Genomic DNA, 20,723 nt, shown 5'->3' with positions numbered 1-20,723 from the left:
CTAAAGGCTGAGGAAAAAAGGAGAAAGTAACACTCACTTTGAGGTGTCATCACTCACTTTGTGTAATTCAACGCGGACAGAATATTCTTCTTAAACAAACAAAAAAAAATGTACGATAATCAAATAGAGACAGTAAATTTGTAAGTTTACATGTATTTGTGGAAAGTGGCATTTGAAGTAATTATTCTAAAAAAATGAGGGTATTTTTATTTTTCTATTTTCAACTCTTTGACTATATAAACAAACAAAAGAGTAGTACCTAACACTCCATTCTTAGTTTCATCAATCAGCAAAAGACATCAGGCTCTTTCTTTCTCCCTTTTGAACAAAAATCACAAAAGTAAATACATTCTTCTGAATTTTCAAGGTTTGTAATACCATCTTTTTTTTTCTTTGATTTGGTTAAGGAATTTTTGTTGGTCTTGAGTAGTTCCTTATTTTTATGTTAAGTCTTGATTTTTTTTATTCATGGTTTAAGGTTTTGTGTTTATCTTGAAAACATCTTAAGATGAATGATTCTGTTATATGTTAGCAGTTTATATGAAATTCCCTTCTTTCTTTCTTTCCCTTTTTTTTTTGAGGTGATGGGGGTGTATAAGTAGTGATTTTTTAATTTGTTTTTGTGTAAAGTTTTGATTTTTATGTTGTTGGTAAGAGTTTTATTGCAATTCCCTTCTCTTTTTCTTCCTTATATTTTGATGGGGAGTGATTTTTCTATTTGTTTTGCATAAAGATTTGATTTTTATGTTCAATTCATTCATGGAATCAGGAAAGGTTTAATCTTTGAAGTCTTTTAGGTTTATTCTTTTGTTTTCTAGTTTATCATAGTTTTTTGTTTAGGTCTCTGTGGTTTTCATTCCTTCTGTTAGTTCTGTTTCAAGTCTTATTTTGATCTTCTTTTTAATTGCCTATTTATTTTTCCATTTAATTGGGGGGTTGGGGAGGGGGGTGGGGGTACACCGGGTGCTTTTTTTAATGTTCAAGCTAGCTTTCCATGATTACAGTTTTATCATGGATTTCATGATTTATCTCTTGAGTTGAAGTATCCAGTGAATAAAAAAGGAAATTTGATATTAGGCATTTGATTTGTACACAAAAAAAGGGATTTCTTTTTGTATTACCTTTTCTCTAAATAAGCTAATAAAGGCTGATTAGTTCATTGTAATTGAGAGGTATTTGTTTTTTCTTGATATGCTTCTGATTCTATGGTAACCTTGCTACTGCAATTAGTATTTGAAAGTTAAAGACTGAGTATAACTCCAAGTGCATTTGCTATTTTTCTATTTTTTTTTTTCTAGATGTGAGTTACTTATATTGAATTTTCACTTTTTTCTTCCCTTAATTAGAAGCTGCAAAAAGAGACTTCTCTGATGTAGGGCCTCTTTTTAGTGTTCTCTTTTTTCTGCCTAATATGTCTAGTTTCTCTGTATGGCTATAAAATGAATTGAACTTTCATAGTTCAAGAGAAATGAGGAAAAAGAAAGAGTTTCTCTTGGTTGGCCTTCCTACGCTTACGAATGCCTCTTTTCTCTTCTCTGAAATCTACAACAAACAAGTGGGAGAGGGAGGATTCGAACCTATGTAGAAAAACTTCAACAGATTTACAGTCTGCCGCTTTTGACTACTCGGCCACTGTCCCGTTCCCGGGCCAAGGCCCCCTCAATGGGTTCTAATTCTAAGAAGGCCTATGAATTAGTTCCAAGAAAGCGGCCGTTCACGTCAGGAATAGAGGCCGTTAAGGATGTACTTGCTTTTCCTTTTTTTCGTAGAGATTGGGTTGGTTAACTTTTTTCTTAACTAATGTAGTTTAGTGCTATATATGGAAATTATGTCTTGGTGAAGAGAAAGGAATGTTATTAGAGATGAATCCTCTGCGATTCCGGGATTGTTAATTTTTTTCTTAACTATTGTAGTTTATTGCTATATATGGAAATTATGTCTTGGTGAAGAGAAAGGAATGTTATTAGAGATGAGTCCTCTGCAATTCCGGGATGTAGAAACTATGTTTCAAGTTTAGAAACCCTTGGATGTTATTATCCGGAGAATGATTTCCAAGATGGATGATAATAGTTTGTGTCTTGCCCATTTTCATGAGCGTCTTCGTATTTTGCTTTTGCTCTTTTTTGCTTTTTCATAAGTAGATGTGCATTCATTTATACTTTCTCGGCATAATCCTTTCTAATTGTTCTCTTAGCTTAAGAGCATCATTATTAATTAGTATGTGCTTTGACTGATCATGCATCCCATTCTTGGCAGGTTCTGTTAGTTATATAGGTTTTGCTGACACATCACGGAGTAGCAAATCTTTCTCGAGTTCTTCAGATTTAACATTGTCATTCGCTGCTGAAAGAAGCGCTACTCCTAGAGATATTGTGACCACTTTTAGTTGAGAGAGATTTGCTAATCTGGATGTACCTCCTTCACTAAGATAGCTTTCCTCCGAAACGGTTGTTTGAAATCACTCTTCATCTTCTTAGTCATTTTGATATTCCAGATGCAAGCATCCCAACGACCTCAAATGTCTGGTGGCGTCCATGGATTATACAATCAGCCAATGCAGCAAGTTGAGCAATATTACGCCCCTTACCATTTCAAGAACAACAATTGCAATAATACTAGCTCAGTGACACAGTTTACTTTTCAGACACAGAATGAACATTTCTTCACTCTGGACTCATTGCCGGCTACTGACTATGTTGTATACGATTCACCTACTGCCTTAAGTGTCTCTTCCAACAGGAGTCCCTTCTCGCCGCAATGTTCACAGTCATACATGTCTGATCTGCATCACTCCTCTGATAACAACACTTGTGGTTCACCTTTCAGTGGGTGTTCAGGAGTTGATGATGGTGACCTGAAACATGTGCTTCGGGAGCTGGAGAATAAGTTACTGGGGCCTGAATCTGATACTGACGACAGCTGCAGTTGCTCCTTTAATGATGTGGTCTCGAAACCTTCTTCCTTGACAAGGTGGAACCAAGTGTTGGACATGGCGCCCAGCTTGAACTTGAAAGAGTTGCTCTATGCCTGTGCTGAAGCAGTGTCAGATGCTGATATCTCAACTGCTGAAATTCTTATGAATATTTTAGAGCAAAGGGTGTCAGTCTCTGGGGAACCTATGGAACGATTGAGTGCATATGTGTTGGAAGGGCTTAGAGCACGACTACTGTCGTCAGGAAGCATCATATACAAAAAATTGAAGTGCAAAGAACCGACTAGCTTGGAGTTATTATCTTATATGCAAGTCATCTATAACATGTGCCCATACTACAAATTTGCTTATATGTCTGCAAATGTCGTCATCAGGGAAGCCATGACGAATGAGAACAGAATCCATATTATTGATTTTCAGATTGCACAGGGAAGTCAGTGGATGTTCCTCCTCCACGATCTTGCTCGTCGGCCTGGTGGACCCCCATTTGTCCGCATCACAGGTGTTGATGATTCCCAATCAGCTCATGCACGAGGTGGAGGACTTCAGCTAGTAGGCGAAAGGCTAGCAGAAGTTGCCAAGTCATGCGGAGTACCTTTTGAATTCCACGGTGCTGCACTATCAGGCTGTGAGGTCCAAGTAGAGAATCTTCATGTTAGGCGTGGAGAAGCGCTGGCAGTAAACTTCCCTTACATGCTGCACCACATGCCAGACGAGAGCGTAAGCACGATCAACCATCGAGACCGCCTATTAAGGCTAGTTAAGAGTTTGTCGCCCAAAATTGTGACCTTAGCTGAACAAGAATCAAACACCAACACCGCCCCTTTCCTTCCAAGGTTCCGTGAAACTCTTGATTACTATACAGCAATGTTCGAATCAATTGATGCAGCTCGCCCTAGGGATGACAAGCAGCGGATCAGTGCAGAGGAGCATTGTGTCGCACGGGACGTTGTCAACATAATAGCATGTGAGGGGGCCGACAGAGTGGAAAGGCACGAACTTTTTGGAAAGTGGAGGTTGAGACTTATGATGGCCGGATTTACTCCATGTCCATTGAGTCCATCAGTTGGTGAGACCATCAACGATATGTTGAAGGAGTACAGCCCAAATTACAGGTTTGCAGAAAGCGAAGGGGCACTCTACCTTGGATGGAAAAATAGAGCTTTAGCAACTTCTTCTGCCTGGAGATGACAACTTGTTGCCTATTATTGTCAAACATCTGTACATTTTTGCCATATGATCTCGACGTTTATCTTTTGTTGAAGACTAGAAGAGTGTATTTTTAACCCTTTTCGTTTCATATACAGAGCTCGGAGTATGAAATCTTAGGTTTTTACATGCCAGCACAGGGAGGAATATCGCGAGTCTAAAATAGATTCCATGTCTCAACATCTGGTTTTTGTCATTTTTCTCCAAGTTTATTGGTTTTTCTCATATAGATCTTGAGCTCTATCTGCTAATGTTTGTATACATGAAATCCTGTTTCAGACTCTTCTAGTTGAGTACAAGGTTTCTTGGTTTTTTGTTTCCCTTTATGTTTGCATGCTTTTCTTTAGTTGTACATTTCTTTTAGCAGTTTAAATGGTGTAGATTGATTGCCACCTTGGGCTAAAAATGTATTTTTGCTCTACACGAAAAAACAACGTTAACGAACAAGAAAACAGATGTGCTGAAGTGCAACACCTTTTGCACAGCTCAACTGGTCATATGTGAGACTAGGCGATTTCTTTCCATGTGTCCATGTGGTGAATAGAATTACTTGGCGCATAGGTTGTTGATAGGATGGCAAGTGGTGCGGGTGCGGGGCGGGTTTTCATTTAACCAGCAAAATTTTAACCCGTCCCGCCCTGTCTCGCATAGCAGTTGCACCTGCATTCGCTCCGCATCCACACCCGCGTCTGCCCCGCCCCACCCTGCATAAAAGGTTTTTTTAATTTATTTATTTATCATTTTATTAGTTTTAAATTTTTTTAATCTTTTGGCTAGAATTTTTTGTACACTTTTACTATATTTTTAATCTTTGGGAGGCAATATTAGCAATTTATGTATATTAAATTTTACTAAATACAAAATTTAGATGAGGACTGAGTATTGATTTAGTCAGTTACAAATGTAAAAAGCAAGCCAAATGGATCTACATCCCTAAATTTCGCATAAAAACAGATCTTTTTGTTCCCTTTGTGTAAAGGTGGCAAATTCTAATTTGTTAATTTTATAAACCTTTAACAAATAACCAAAAATGGCGTTTAAAAGATTTTGTTTGTATTTTTTTTCTATTAAGGAAAGAAAACAGCTCAGCTTTCTTTCCTATCTATTCTTAAATCTGAAATTACAAATCCCTCTCTTCAGTCACCATTAACACAGATAGGTCTTTCAGTCCCTATCAAGAATTAATTTTTATTTATTTATTGTGAGCTTTTTCAAATAAAGAATTCCCCCCCTGGATTTTTCGTGATTATTCAGTAATTAAAGTCTTTTTTTTTCTGTGTTTATTTGCAGATTTGTGTGTTATGGATGATTAAGGACGTGGGATATAGAGTTAAGGTAATTCTTTTTATTTATTTTTTTGGTTTTTCATTCGGTGTCTGGTATTGACATTTGCATCATATGTATGTAGGGTTTATTTATTATTAGTACAGTAAAGAAAATCATAGCCTGCTACGAGCTTTATATAATTTGTATTTCTTTTTACATTTCAATGATATTAAACATGATATAACACTTTTCTCTTTTACTAGTACATTTATCTTTCACCTAATCCTCTTAATAGATTAGTTACATGTCAAATTTTATGGTATTTTGTAGTTCATCGGTTTCGCCGACTAGACAAAAAGAGTGATTGAGTCGATACAAAAGTGCACTTTGTCTCTGCCAGTGTTATCAAAGGCGCACTTAAAGCACACTTAAGCCCTGAAATAAGGCTCAAAACATGCTGAGCGCTTCACCTCGCTTAGCGGGCACTTTAATGTTGTTATCAAGGCTCTACGACATACTTTTCTTTACTAACAATTATGTTGCTCAGACTCTTCGAAAATATTGCTGCGTGCGTGTCGAATCCCAAAAATAGTATATTTTTGGAGGATCTGACACGGATGCGGCACCATTTTGGAGAGTCCGCCCAACATAGACTAACAAACGTATCCTGAAGAGACGACACTAAACAATTGATATTTCACTTTGTTGTAAATTTGTTTCAATTTTTTGTCCGTATATTTGGTGTTCATGCTTATAGGATATCAGTCTTGAACTACACATGTATATTTGTAGTTTTTCTCTATTTGCGCATTTCTTCATTAAAGTCCACGCTTTATTTGCATTTAAATCCCCAACAGACCTTAGAGCTTTTTTGCGCTTTTCGCCTTTCTTAACACTAGTCAGTGCTGTAATCACTGTCCTTTATCTGCGGCAAAGTTTGAATTCATGACGTGCGCCTAAACCCACACATGGGGTCGACCTGTGAAGAAGGTAAACCTAATGGGAACCAAAAAACGGGTGGTGGCAGAAGACGAACCAAAAAGTAAAGGCTACTATCGACCCGAGCCCAAAGAAGGAAAAGAACCGACTAAAGCAAGGAGTTCATTAGCCATACATAGTTAAGGAGGACGGGGGTCAACCTCTTTCATGACCCATGGCCCCAATGTATCACTTGGTTAGCATTTGTAGAACAAAATATGACTACAAAATTATCGGTCTACTCTACCTCAATTCACCATTCGAACCTTATACAAAAGGTTTTTCCGTACAAGCTCCTTCTACCTTTATCACTTTGCCAAAGGCTATACTTTATTCAAATTCATTTTATCTGCGGCAAAGTATGAACTCATGACGTGCGCTTAACCCTACACATCACATACTGGATTTGATCACTTTGCCAAAGGCTATACTCTATTCAGATTTATTTTATTCCAACATTAAAGATTTCTGTCTCTTTTGTACTGATTGAAGCATAAATTTTTCTGTTGCAGTGCAATCAGGCTGGAGCAAAACTGCATGAATACATAGTTCAATGGCTACTGAAGAGTTATCTGAAACTAAAGAATGGCACATTGTAAAGAATTGGCGCAATGTACAAAAAGAAAAAGAACGAGAGCGTCGTCGAATTCGCGATAGATTGAGAAGGCAAACAATGAGTCTTGAGGAGAGGGAAAAACATTTAGCTAGACGTAGAAGAAACTATCAATTGAGAAGGCAAAAAGTTTTGAATAATTCATTTTCAAGTTGTCAAAATTATGAGAGTACTAGTGGTGGAAATTCAAATGAAGAAGAAAATCAAGCAATTGTTCCTGTTTCAGGACTTGGGGTTCAATCATCTGAGGCTACATTCTGTCCTGAATCATATAAATCACAAGAAGAATCAGCTGCATCAAGTTATACATTGCACCAAGGTATGTTATGTATAGAATAAGTATATTTTGATTAGTTGTTTTTTAATAACAGTGGTATCTGCGCTAGCTTGTATGCACCTCGACTATTTCACGGCATACCTGTTACCTCCAGAGACGGGCCTATGCTATACCGAGAGGGGCACCCATAAAGTTTGGCAAAAATTTCATGTATACATATATATGTCTTTATAAAATAGTGATATATTAGTAGTGAGCATACAACAACATATCCAATCTTATCCCACACCGTGGGGTCGGGGGAGGGTAGCGTGTACGCAGACCTTACCCCTACCTTGTGAGGATAGAGAGGTTGTTTCCAATAGACCCTCGACTCAGGATATATTAGTAGTGAGCATCCAGTATATAAAGTTGATTTTGATTGAATTTAAAAAGTGTACCCCGACCTTCAAATCCTGGATCCCCCTCTTACCTCCCACCGTACTGGTAGTGGTTAAATCTGTCTACCAAGGCTTAGACAGAGAAGAAAAAATCACATAGTAATATTTAGAAGCCGCTTAACAATTTTTTTTTCTCTATTGAAACTTCAGTCTTTATTTTTTATGATTTTTACCCGTTTCATTGACCCCCCGGATAGATATTTGGTGCCATTTTTGCTGAGTCGTTGTTAAGGCCAATGATTTTGTTAGACATTAAGATTCAGCTTTGTTTTTGTGATTGAATAGGAGCAGAAGAAAGGATGAATAAAGTGCAGAGAAGTCCAAATATTCTGCCTTTATATCAAATAAGACATCTTGCTCGACTATTGAATTCTCTTTCAAGGGACAATCAAGAAATTGGGACAGGTTTAACGTCAAATGACAATATTACTACAGAGAGTAAGTGTTTTTTTTGTAAGAGGGGAAACCCGCAACCTCTGCATAGCCTCTGTCCTTCGGGTGCTTCGGGTGAGCAATCTGTAGCGAGCACTTTGTGCCACTGGGTAAACCTCCCCTGTGTAATAGTCTACAAATCACACAGGGATATAAATCGCACTGGGCAAACCCTGTGCGACATGCTCAACCTAAAAGGCATTAAAGGGGGATTCGATCCCAGTTCATCTGTATGGATGACCACCCTCGAGACCAACTGGGCAACTCAGAAGGATATTATAGAGATTAAGTTTCAATACATATTTTTCATGTCTTTTTTCTTGTCTTTCTATGTTGCTCAAGTTTAATTGATATTTCAGGTACATTGCGACGAGGTATAAGATTAATTGATGTTAAACGTCTGGCCCGAGCGCTTAATGCAAATTGAAGAATGTTTTTCTTTTTTTCTTTTTGCTAGAACTGAAGTACCTATTTAAATTTAAAAGCTCAAACTTGGTTCCATATTAGCTGCATTGTTGTTGACTATAATAACATTAAGCTTGTTTGGATTGTTATTTCATATCATTTCATAATGTATCGTATTGTATTGTGTTGTATTATATTGTATTGTTTGCTGAATACAATATTTGGATAGATTGTATCGTTCGTCGTCGTTTCATGATATTATGCACTGACAACAAGGGTGTCTAACGGGTGGGCCGGGCCGGGCTGGGTTACAGGTACAACGGGCCGGGCTGGGTTAGTGTTTTTTTTTTTTTTTTTTGTATTTTGTATAATTATTGTAATTTATATTAATATAAAGTAAAAATATAAAGAATACAATGAAGATGGAAAAAATTGCATTTATAAATTGCAAGTCCTACCGTTATTTCAAAATTCAAACTTACAAATTGAAAGGTTTACAATTAACAACAAGTAAATTAACGAAAAAGAGTAAATTCAAAGGTTTTACATTGCTTTAGACTCTAAAACCTTAAAAAAATTGAAATCTAGCCTTTAAACCGGTCCGGTTAACCGGTTCTACAGGGCTTTGGGTTGACCGAGTTTGACTGGTCCGGTTAATCGGTAGGATTTAAGTAAACGGACCAACCCGCCTACCCCTTTAACCCAGCCCCACCCGGCCTCCTTGTACCGGTCTGGGCCGGTCCTGAAACGGGCTGACCCGGCCCGTTAGACACGCATAACTGACAATATGAAGAATAAACTTGTAATATTACTAAGAAAAATAGAATATGGAGTAGAATTATTATATAAAAGAGTAGGGTAAAGGATAAAAAATGATTATTTAATAATAAGGAAGAGCAAGATAAGAGAAAAAAGCAAGGTAACGACACTACCACACTAAATTCGTCGTTCTATAAAGCGACACTCTTTGTCGTTATGTAACGACGAAATTAACAATACAATACTATAAAATTTAAGTAACATCAAAATAAACATTGTATTTAAAGGAACAATACAATAGTAACAACCATCCAAACAAGCTGTAAATGTGTCAGATAATGGAAACACTTAACTTTGTTAATTTAATTGATTCGTGAGTTGACACATTTTTCGTATCCGTCAATTGGGAGAATAACGCAAAAATATATTTACAGCACTTCCGGGTACATTCATTTTAATTTTAAATTGTAATATTTCAAACTTAGCACATTGTGTTGAATGTTGGAGTTTCACATACGTAGAGTTTCTCGCTCCAACATATTATGCTGAAATTCATATGTATGAGTTCACTCACAATACTAATAAATGATTGCAAAGTTATATTAGTACAAATCATCATATACTAATAGATAAAAATAAATGGATATAATCACAAATTCATGTTGTACAACCACAAAATGAAATAAAATAAACCTGCAAGTCATAGCGAAGCAATAAATATTGGTCACTATGATGTACAAGGTTTCACTGCCTAACTATAGACTTTCCATTCATCGGAAGTCAGGGCTAAGAGTTATCATGAGTTAACTCCGGCTTATCTACTAAAGGTTGTAACTTTGTTTCTTGTGAGCGTACGGAATTTCAGGCCAATTGAAATCTGTCAAAAAAATTGTACAAAATCAGCATGTACACGCGAAAGTGGATATAATCATAAATTTATGTTACATGATCCCGAAACACCATAAAATGAACTCGAAAGTCATTGCGAAACGACGAGCATTGGTCACTAACTATTTTCTATGAACCTACAAAATTTCAGGCGAATCAGAATCCGTCAAAAAAATTCAATATAATCATCATGTACATTAACGCACAAAAAAATGAATATAATCAAAAACTTATGTTGCATGAACCCAGAACACCATAAAATGAACTCGAAAGTCATAGCAAAGCAATGAGTATTGGTCACTAAGTTATTTTTTATGAACCTATAAAATTCCAGGTCAATCAAAGTCCATAAAAAAATTCTACATTAACATACGAAAAAGTGAATATAATCATAAATTTGTATTTCATGACCCTGAAACGCCATGACGAAGCAATGAGTATTGGTCACAAAATTGTTTCCTATGGACCTACAAAAATTTAGGCCAATCATATTCCGTGAAAAAAATTCTATAAAATCAGCATATATCAATACATACGAAAAGATACATATAAATATAAACTCGTATTGCATGACCCCAAAACTAAGCTTGTCTAGGGGGGGGGGGGAGTATCTGAAATCGACGTGGTTCATACCAGTACCAGTACTTGTCCGTCCTGATCTGGTTAAGGAGGGGGTAGGGGTAGGGGGAAAGGGAGGGGTAGTGAACCGAAAAAATACCCTTAGAATCAGTCCAATTGGTACCCTTAAGGTACCGCACAGATACCCTTAGTTTTTTTTTAGTTTTTTTTTTTAAAAAAATTTACTAATTTTTCACTGTTAGCCAACGGTTGATTTAAAAAAAAATAAAAACGACCTAAGGAACATTAATCATCGCCTCGTCATGACAGTTCCTCGTTTTTTGGCGTTTTAGGGACATAAAACAGGAATTCCACCCGTTTACTGGATTTTCATGTGTCATAGCCCCCGCCATCTGCATTGATCCAGGCGATCGGACCCCAATCGCCTAAAATTTTGTCGTCCTATCAAAAACAACCTAGGGAACATTAGTCATCGCCTCGCCATGACCGTTTCTCATTTTTTCTACGTTTTAGAGCTATAAAACTGGAATTCCGTTCGATTCTTAGATTTTTATGTGCTATAGCTCATGCCATCTGCATGGGTCTCGGCGATCGAACCCGAATCGCCTAATATTTTGTCGTCCCATAAAAAATGACCTAGGGAACATTAGTCATCACCTCGCCATGACGTTCGTCCTTTTTGGCGTTTTGGAGCCGTAAAACTGAAATTTCACCCGATTCCAAGATTTTCGTATGGTATAACCCACGCCATCTACATGAATCTAGGTGTCCGGACCCGAATCGTCTAAAATTTTGCTGGCTTATCAAAAATTACCTAAGGAACATTATCCATCGCCTCGCCATGACCGTTCCTCGTTTTTGGTATTTTAGGGCCATAAAACTAGAATTCCGTCTAATTCCCAGATTTTCGTGTGCTTTATCCCTAGCCATCTGAATGGGTCTGTCGCCCGGACCCGAGTTGCTTGAAATTTTATGGGCCCATTAGAAACGAACAAATAAACACTAGTCATTGCTACGCCATGATAATTTTTGTTTTTAGCATATTAGGACCATAAAATAAGAATTTAAGACGATTTTCGATTTTTCGTGTGCTAATTTTTACACTATCTTCATGAATTCGGGTGACGGGCTCCAAATCGCCTAAGTTTTATGGATCATCAAAAACGACCTAATGAACTATAGTCATTGCTTTGCCTTGATCGTTCCTAGATTTTTAGCATTTTAATCACAATTTTTTTGAATTAAGACGTAATTGTTATTTGTTAAAACTATATAAAATTGTATCAAATAATTTGAGATTGTCCAAAATAGAAAGAGACATATTATTATTTGTGAGAGGATGATTTGCATGCATATGAAAGACTTTAACGTAGCTCCAGCATGAACTAGGTGAATTCCAAGTGTCAAAGTACTTCTGAAAAAGTGCAATTTTGCTCCTCTACTTTGACGATTGTTTAAAATACTTCAAATAGGAAAATATGAGACGATTTGCTAACGGCAAGGGTATCATGGACATATAGTACAACGGAGTGTAAATTAAAAAATTTCACCCTTCCCCCTTTTTTCTTTCTTTTACTATTGTTGGCGTAACTGGTAAGATTGTTGTCATATGACCAGGAGGTCACGGCTTCAAACCGTGGAAACAGCCTCTTGCATAAATGCAGGGTAAGACTGCGTATAATAGACCCTTGTGGTCCGGCCCTTCCTCGGACCCTGCGCATAGCGGGAGCTTAGTGTACCGGGCTGCCCCTTTTTACTACTGTTGGCTGGTTTCTAGTTTATTTTAAGAATTTGTGTGTTTTTTGTACAACAGGAACTATGTTGTGCAACATGTTCTTGAACTAAGAGATGAAGAGATTTCAAGTAAGGTATTCAGCCAACTTGAGAAGCAGTATTTAACACTAGCCTACAAAAAGGGTGGTAGCCATGTTGTTGAGAAATGCATTGAATCATCAAATATTGGAATGATTTCAGTGGTTAATGTTCTTCTAGCTGATGAAAAATCACTAGTTCAACTAGCCAAAGATCCCTTTGGAAATTATGTAATTCAGAAAGCATTAAAATCAACAAAAGTAAGTAATCCTTATTGTCATTTTAGCTATATAGCCACACAACATAAATCAATATCAGTAATAGCACATCAAAACATGGTTGTAATAACTGATTTAAGAACTGTGTCTGTTTCTGATTGCAGGAAAATGGAGAGGAAACGCGACATCAAGCTCTCGTTAGAGTCCTCATGCGACATGCCTCGTTTCTTTTACACAGCAAACCTGGAAAACATGTGATCTTGAGTATCAAAAGTCTAAATCCAGATTATCAGACAGTCTTGAATTCATTATCAAGCTAATGTTAAGGAGGACAATCTTGTTCCTATGTTTCTTGTTTATGTTTATGTTACTTCTGTGTAATCTGTGTCTTTTCTTTGTACACAAGGGGTGAATTGGAGATGATGCAAATCAGTGTCTAAAATTGTAGTTAGTTGTTAGCAACTAGGATTTGTTTGAGATTTGTAATCTGGCATTTTGGTAGAAATATTTTGTAAGAGCTTTTGTGTGTTTACAAATGCATTGTTATCTATATTCTTGTCCATTAATCTGAAACTTCTCTTTTATGTTCTTTTTTTATTTTATTTTTTTTGGGGGGGGGGGGGGGGCAGTTTGGGAATTTCTAAATTTTGTGTTTGAGGCAAGAAGTTTATGGCTTAATGTTCAAAATGTTGTATTATCAATTAAATTTAACCATAACATAAAGCACTTATTACCAAACACATTCCTAGTAAAAAAATGTAACTTGCCCGCACCTTGATAATTTCATAATATACTAGCTACCTCCCATTAGCACAACTACCGGATAACTCTGTCCACAAAGGCTTGGACAGATCGGAGTACAATAGTCGGTTAACATATCTAAGCAAATGGCCAATAAACTACATAGGAAAGTGGCATCAGTATCCCTACTATATTGCAAAGACAAGTGCTGCTGATATATTACCATCCCAGGTAACAATACAAGACAATTACAAAACAGAGCTGCATTGAACTTTCTGAGAATCCAGAACACTTCTAGTAGCCTCTTTGACAACTTGTCCACTCACGTAGTGCTTTCGGCACACAGGCATATATACGTCTGCTCCTGCAATCAACTCGGTTCTCGTCTCCCCTGTCTTCCTCAAGGTAAAAGAAGCACGTTTACCACAAAGTTCACATCGGGAAGTTAGTTTGGTCACAGTATCAGCAATTGGTATTATGTCAAGAACTGAACCAAAGCTTCTTCTGCAAATGTGGAATATGAATCCAATAAAGAATCAGCATACGAGTACAAAATACCGAGCATAATAGCACCAACAACTTTGTAACTTAGCATCACATTTAGTACATATGAAGTATTCAAAGGAATAAGCAGAATACGTCTTTCCACAGAAAATGGAAGTAGTACCTCAGATAGTCACCATCCAACCCAGCAACTATCACAATCTTGCCATCATGGTCAGCAGCTTCTGTGCAGAAATCATATAGATCCTCAAAAAACTGAGCTTCGTCAATGCCAATGACCTCTAACTGAAACCATGTAACAGTCACATATACTAGCAAAGAAAATTGAGTGATGATATAGCATAAACCATGTAAAAGTCACAATACAGTATTGTCACATGCTAGCAAAAAAGTTCAATGACAACTTTCAAAGCTAGTGCTGCATGATTATATCATTCAAAAATAGACTTCTTGCCCCAAACTTTTTAGAGAAAAATTTATGTTGCTAACACTGCTAGCGCCCCTAACTACGCATTGAGAAACTCCTATGTTAATCATCTAATACATTCACATCTCAATATTTTGCCGCTGTAGTGTTACCTTACTGTATGCTTCAGAACCACATCTCTGTTTGAATGACGATAGATTAGCTAAAGGCCAGCATGGCAATCTGTCCCCATCATGTGTCACAATGGAATCCAACCCATATCTTGTATCCTTGTCCGATTTTATAATTGCCACACTTCTGCAGAGAGGGGAAAATAGCGTGCAGTTAAGTCAGACGATGACATGTGAACATCGGGAAGCCTTGAATCTCTATCGAGATAATCAAATTTCAAGCAGCATTTCAAAATTTAGAAGTTTGCGTGCTTCGCGGATCAAGTTAGATGTCCTCAATTTTCATGTCAAAGTTTTGATATCTAGAAGGAAATTTTTGGCTTTGTAAATTTTCACGTAAAGAATGAAACTTTCAGAATGATTTCATCAATTGAACAAAAGGAAACAGAATGAGCTGGTTCTACTTTTCTGTGCGGTTGGCTGCACAAGAGATAGATCCTCGCACAAACTGCAAGTCAACACGGGAGGAACTGAATTTTCAAATTTTACTTTTGCAGTATGAGCGGCTCTCTATCTTAATCTAACATGAAAAGGTAAACAAGGGAAGCATAGTCTAATATAAAAAGGTAAAAGAACTTGTTTATCTTAAATTCTTAATCTATCAAAAGTAGACATTAATGTTTCCACCAAATGAAGACATAAATTCCACACACCACTTCTTTTTGCTTTTTTACATGACTATAGCTCTTGTCGTGCCAGGTACATGGAATTATGCCAGTTCCAGAGTAAGAGTCACAGGTTGAAACATTTCATGCATTGCCTAAATGCAACTTAGTGACAACATAGAATGATCTGCTTGACCACCAGACATAGCACATAACAAAATAAATAAAAATATAAACAAATTTTACATGAAATGTTTTTTACAATGCCTAAAATTCATCATCTATGGGCAGCATTGGTTAGAATATAATATAGTAGAAGAAACAAAATTATTTGCTAAATTCAAATTATGATGACGTATGGCTTTTAAAGCATTTTATCAGAAACTAGTCAACTCCATTGTTGCAGCAATATAGTCCAAATGACCTCTAAGAGAACATGTTTATTTTGGTAAACTTGTTTTACCAAGAACCGCGTCCCATGAACCGAGATCCATCACATTACTTTTGGTAACAAGACAATCCATCAGTTTATCACATACTTGTTCCTCGTAGAAGCAAATAGCAAGCCCCGGCTTGCCAAAATGCACCTCTTGTAGCAGTTGAAACTGCAAAGAGAACACAATCCAGTTTCTACATTCAAAGGCAAATAGCATCTCCAGAGAAAACTCGTGTGGAAACTGCATAGCACAGAGGCTGAAGCCTGTTTTCCTTTCTGTTTGGACTGTTAGTTTTTCCGCTTTTATAGCTTAAAAGGCTGCTAGCATAATAGCTGGAGTGTGGCAAGCATGGCTGTTTTTGGAAATACAGCAAATTTTCCTCTTAAAAAGACTCTACTCAGTTAAATGGCTGAGGATTCAACCAAGCTCTATCTATACTGATGTTGGTCCTTTCCCTTTAACTCAGTAAATCTGGAACATCACCAGCGTCTTTTAGGACCCCTGCCATATTTTTGACCAATTTATATATCTCACCGGTCTGTTCATGAGCATTATGCTCCATAAAGAAGAAATGCGTTTGTCTTTGAACCTCAATCATACTATAACCAGGCTCCTTTTTCACCCCCGAGTCCTTCATCAGTCTCCTTACCTCTGCAACGTTGTTCCATAAACCAAAAGAAGCATATGCATTCGACAAGACAACATATTTGCCAGCATTCTCAGGCTCCAAGTCAAAGAAATTTCTAGCAGCAAGTTTTACCATCTCGATATCTCCATGAATCTTACAAGCCCCAAGTAAGGCACCCCATAATACTGGGTGCTCCCCGCAACGCGAGTTTTGGACAAACTCATGAGCCTCTTGTAATCTTCCAGCACGGCCTAGGAGATCCACAATAGCTGCATAGTGTTTTCCTCTTGGTCGAAGCCCATAATCTCTCATCATCAATGAAAAATACTCCTTACCTCTATCTACCAAACCCCCATGGCTACAAGCAGAAAGAACAGCAAGAAATGTAATATGGTTTGGCCTAAATCCTTCATCTATCATCCTATGAAATGATTCCAGAACATCTTTTATTCTTCCATTTTGTCCATACCCAGATATCAAAGCAGTCCATGTTATCACATTCCTTTCCAAGGACTTACAAAACACAAGATAGCCATCAGATGGACAACTACACTTGAAATACATGTCCATAAGTGCACTATTAACTACAATATTTCCACTAATTTGGCTTTTAATCAACAGCGCATGTGCTTGCTTGCCCTGCTCCAGGACTGCTAAAGAGGCACAGGCTCTAAAGACTGATGCAAATGTGTACTGATCTGGAAGTACACCTCTTTGTTTCATATTATGGTAGAGACTCAGGCCTATTTCCTCCATACCCTTCTGCACGTATCCTGCAATCATAGCATTCCATGAAACCAGGCATTTGAATTGCAACTTATCAAATATAATGTGTGCGGTATCCAAGTCTCCTGCTTTTGCATACAAAATTAACAACTTAATAGTCAGATACTCATTTGGAACAAAGCCGACAACCATCATTTGCCAATGGACTCTTTTCCCTTTCTTATATGCCTGCCGGAAAATGCACTCTTGCAAAACAAGGGAATAAGTTTCTGACTCCACCTGTACACCAGAGCGGCATAATATTCCAACTGCTTCAGCCACCCTTCCAGAGAAACAGAGACCTTTTATTGTCTCATCCAAATAGAGGGAGTTCTTTACACCATTGCCCTGAAAACTGGGAATATTACCAACCATGATTTCAAATTCAAATACCATCAGAATAACATGGTCCAACTTTTACTTCCTCTACATGAGAGGGCCAAAGATTTCGACACCCCAGGGAAGAAAGTAAAGGAAACAGCAAAAAACCGAGTGTAGAACAATAAATTAGAAAGAAAAACAAAAGGCTCAATCATTCAATGAGAAACGAAAGGTTGAGTAACAGGCAAAATTCATCAGCTTTCAACATCTAAGAACTGCAAAGAAACCAAGTCCACATAGCAGAACAAAAAGCTGGCACCTTGGAGCAACGAAAATTTAGTGCTGCACCAACTTGATTGTTCTATAAGTTCCAACAACTTGCTTATATGAACAACAACTGTGAAAGCATACAAAGAAAAGAGCACCCTCGCTGAAAATGATATAAATGACTAAGTCGGGACTCGGGTGTTAAAATGCTTTCCCAACGTTGTCCTTAAACGCATAAAGATATCTCTACAGCTATCGGTTCAACCAAATAAATGATCACCCAAAAACCTGGTCTTGGAGAAAAATCCGACAGCATGACAACGCACTGCTGAAAAGGTGCTTTATCATGTCACTCAATACTACGAAATTCTCCCCATGCCACATTAAGCTATCAAAAGTATCAACCAAAACCAATTCTGAGGCACGACCCAAAAATCTTACAACCATTGGCTTTCGATGCATTATAATTCATAGTCTGTGTTTCATTTTAAAGTATATATGGTCCAACAAGGTCTTACCATAGTAGTCAAAAGCCCTACTTCTATAAGTTCAGCAAAAACTCGTGTGAATTATAAGACACTATGAAGTAAGTAGCTAAGTAGATATACAGATTCTTATGAGAGGAAGCCAAAAAATATTAGCCCTTTGCCCCTTTCTATTCCAACAGATTCATAGTATATATTAAAGCTAAAGAAGAGGTTTTTCAATCCCAAAAGAAAAGGTGCATTATCACTTTTAGCTCTCTGGCTAGAAACTATTTACATCGGTAGCCGAAAAAGTGTATAAAACCTGTTTAATATTTGTATATAACATACAGAATATATATGTATACAAAAGAGTATATAAATTTTATATATTTTTTTGGCTATTGTTTTTACCGCAACTATAAAGTGTTATTTTCCAAGAGAAAACAATAAACTTTAAAATATGCAAAGCATTTATCACCTATAAAATTTAGATAAAAACTAAATTAGAAACCTATGGAGAATCCTAACCTGCCATTGCTGCTTTCAGACTTTATCCTCTTCAAAAGAGTAGTAGTTTTTCCAGCAAACATGGGACCCACAATCACATGAACTTCACCCGAATCCGAACCCGAGACCTCAGTATGCAAGACCCGAATTTGATTATGGTTTGGCACAGTAGAACAGCTAAAGGAAGAAACTTTATTCATGGGGTTTATTGTTTGAACAGAAATAGGCTGGTTTTTGAAAGTACTAAGAACACCATATGTTCTGCATAGAAAAATGGGTTCTTGAAAATGAAAACAGAACGATAAAGGACCTGTTGGGGGTCTTGAAAGTACTGGGAAAAGTAGTGATTTCATTCTTGATAATGTTAACATGTAGGAGGGGTATAAATTTTGAGGCTTTTGGAGTAGAATTTTTTGAGATTTTATCACATATGGAATTGAGTGAATTTGATGTTAGAATATGAGATAAGAAAAGGGGGCATGGGTTTTAAGGGTTTTAGGTTCTTTGGCTTGGAGGGAAAGCTGGAGTTCATCAGTAGAAGTCGGAGCTGATAATATTGTATGGGTCAGAATTCCACCTTACGAATCAAACCCCGTGTTAAGTTAATCCATAATTAACTAATGGTACGGCCATTAATCATTAATAATGTTTGATTCTTATTTGGTTCGACCAACACGGCCACGGCCTGTCTATCCTCTTGAAGAGGGAACTCCAACATAGATACGACCATCTTTTATCGCCAGCTTATTCCGCTTGCAGCTATAAATACTAAGAGAAAGAACCCTAGAAGAGGGCTACTTCTTCTTCTTCACCACGATTCCCAGTAAAGGGAGAGTAGAGGGAGAACAGATAACAATACCCATATGGTGGGAAAAAAGCAACACCATTGTAAGGCTCTGAACCTCTCTATGGAGAGGCAGACCAAATTAATATCATCAATAAAAGTTCTTTACACATTTCTCCTTGTTTCCAAATACTTGTTGTTCGTTTCTTTCGCTTGGTCATTTGATTTATTACGATCTGCTATGATTGGCCCTTGGTTTATTTCGATTATTTTATGCTTATAAAGTGTATGATAACTTTGAGCTAAACAATTTGGTGCCGTCTGTGGGGATTTCATAGCAGAATCACGTAGTTCTTCCTCGGACCAAAAGGAAAGAGACGCCAGAAAAGGAAAGCAACCCAGCTCGAACGAGTCAAAGCAACATATCGGGTAGAGGGAACCCAAAGGCTTCAACTAGAACCTGAGCCCCCCACCCATCCATCCTCAAGTAGGTGCAAGAAGAAGAAGAAGAAGAAGAAGTAACCCCCCCCCCCCTTCGGGAAGAATATGTATAAGGTACAGCCATGTCTCTGATGCAAGATCCTGCCGAAAAACGGCACAAAAACATCTCAAATTGAGAACCATCTCGGGGTAACACGAACACACCCTAGTAAAGAAAGCAGCGCATGAGTCGTACGAAATCCTGAATCAAAACCGATCTCTAGCATTCCACCCCATGGCAGCGGGTCATGCAGAAGGAACAAGTTCGACAAAAAGTTCAACTACGGTTGAATCAGAACTCAGGCCATAAGCCTTCGCCCAAAAAGTTCAACTACAAGTTGAACTGGGACTCAGGCTATGTGCCTTCGCCATCAAAAATTACAAATTCAACCACGGTTGAACCAAGACAGGCCATGTGCCTTCGCCATCAAAAATTACGAGTTCAACCATGGTTGAACCAAGACAGGCCATGCGCCTTCGCCATCAAAAATTACAAATTCAACCACGGTTGAACCAAGACAGGCCATGCGCCTTCGCCATCAAAAACTACAAGTTCAACTACGGTTGAACCGGAACTCAGGCCATGCGCCTTCGCCCAAAAAAGTTCAACTACAAGTTGAACTGGGACTCAGGATATGCGCCTTCGCCATCAAAAATTACGAGTTCAACCACGGTTGAACCAAGACAGGCCATGCGCCTTCGCCGGTAAATTCGACTACATCGAACAAAGGCTCAAGATATACGCTTTCGCCATCCAATCCTACGAGCTCAATCTCGCTCAACAATGAGGCCAGACATCTTCGTCCGCAAAT

The 20,723-nt window shown here is 37.7% G+C and overlaps 4 protein-coding genes across 5 annotated transcripts; 3 read left to right on the top strand and 1 right to left on the bottom strand.

Moving 5' to 3' along the window:
- Window positions 1-269: 269 nt before the first annotated feature.
- On the top strand, window positions 270-4,462 carry LOC104224100 (scarecrow-like protein 13). Its single transcript, XM_009775674.2, has 2 exons — window positions 270-367; window positions 2,257-4,462. The coding sequence occupies exon 2, from the start codon at window positions 2,495-2,497 to the stop codon at window positions 4,121-4,123; it is 1,629 nt and encodes a 542-aa protein (XP_009773976.1). The 5' UTR covers window positions 270-367; window positions 2,257-2,494; the 3' UTR covers window positions 4,124-4,462.
- Window positions 4,463-4,579: 117 nt separating this feature from the next.
- LOC104224101 (uncharacterized) lies at window positions 4,580-8,715 on the top strand. Of its 2 annotated transcripts, none has more exons than XM_070145736.1 (5): window positions 4,580-4,856; window positions 5,432-5,476; window positions 6,898-7,317; window positions 8,001-8,153; window positions 8,507-8,715. In XM_070145736.1, the coding sequence occupies exons 3-5, from the start codon at window positions 6,939-6,941 to the stop codon at window positions 8,572-8,574; spliced, it is 600 nt and encodes a 199-aa protein (XP_070001837.1). In that variant the 5' UTR covers window positions 4,580-4,856; window positions 5,432-5,476; window positions 6,898-6,938; the 3' UTR covers window positions 8,575-8,715. The 2 variants fall into 2 exon arrangements, with proteins under 2 accessions (XP_070001837.1, XP_009773977.1); XM_009775675.2 differs by lacking the exon at window positions 4,580-4,856 and adding an exon at window positions 4,919-5,300 and having other exon boundaries at window positions 8,507-8,714.
- A 3,672-nt stretch (window positions 8,716-12,387) lies between these two features.
- LOC104224103 (putative pumilio homolog 16) lies at window positions 12,388-13,128 on the top strand. The gene is made up of 3 exons (XM_070147408.1): window positions 12,388-12,443; window positions 12,592-12,850; window positions 12,973-13,128. Exons 1-3 carry the CDS (start codon window positions 12,388-12,390, stop codon window positions 13,126-13,128), a joined length of 471 nt encoding a protein of 156 aa, XP_070003509.1.
- Window positions 13,129-13,557: 429 nt separating this feature from the next.
- On the bottom strand, window positions 13,558-19,242 carry LOC104224102 (pentatricopeptide repeat-containing protein At4g16470). The gene is made up of 6 exons (XM_070145734.1): window positions 18,669-19,242; window positions 16,479-17,440; window positions 16,304-16,364; window positions 14,633-14,777; window positions 14,217-14,338; window positions 13,558-14,053 (listed from the first exon to the last, which is right to left on the bottom strand). The coding sequence occupies exons 1-6, from the start codon at window positions 19,016-19,018 to the stop codon at window positions 13,798-13,800; spliced, it is 1,896 nt and encodes a 631-aa protein (XP_070001835.1). The 5' UTR covers window positions 19,019-19,242; the 3' UTR covers window positions 13,558-13,797.
- Between the last annotated feature and the right edge of the window lie 1,481 nt (window positions 19,243-20,723).

This window comes from Nicotiana sylvestris, chromosome 5 (assembly GCF_000393655.2).
Source record: "Nicotiana sylvestris chromosome 5, ASM39365v2, whole genome shotgun sequence".
Taxonomy (NCBI): Eukaryota; Viridiplantae; Streptophyta; class Magnoliopsida; order Solanales; family Solanaceae; genus Nicotiana; species Nicotiana sylvestris.
The sequence above is the reverse complement of the archived record's forward strand: the minus strand, read 5'-3'. Positions and strand labels throughout refer to the sequence as shown.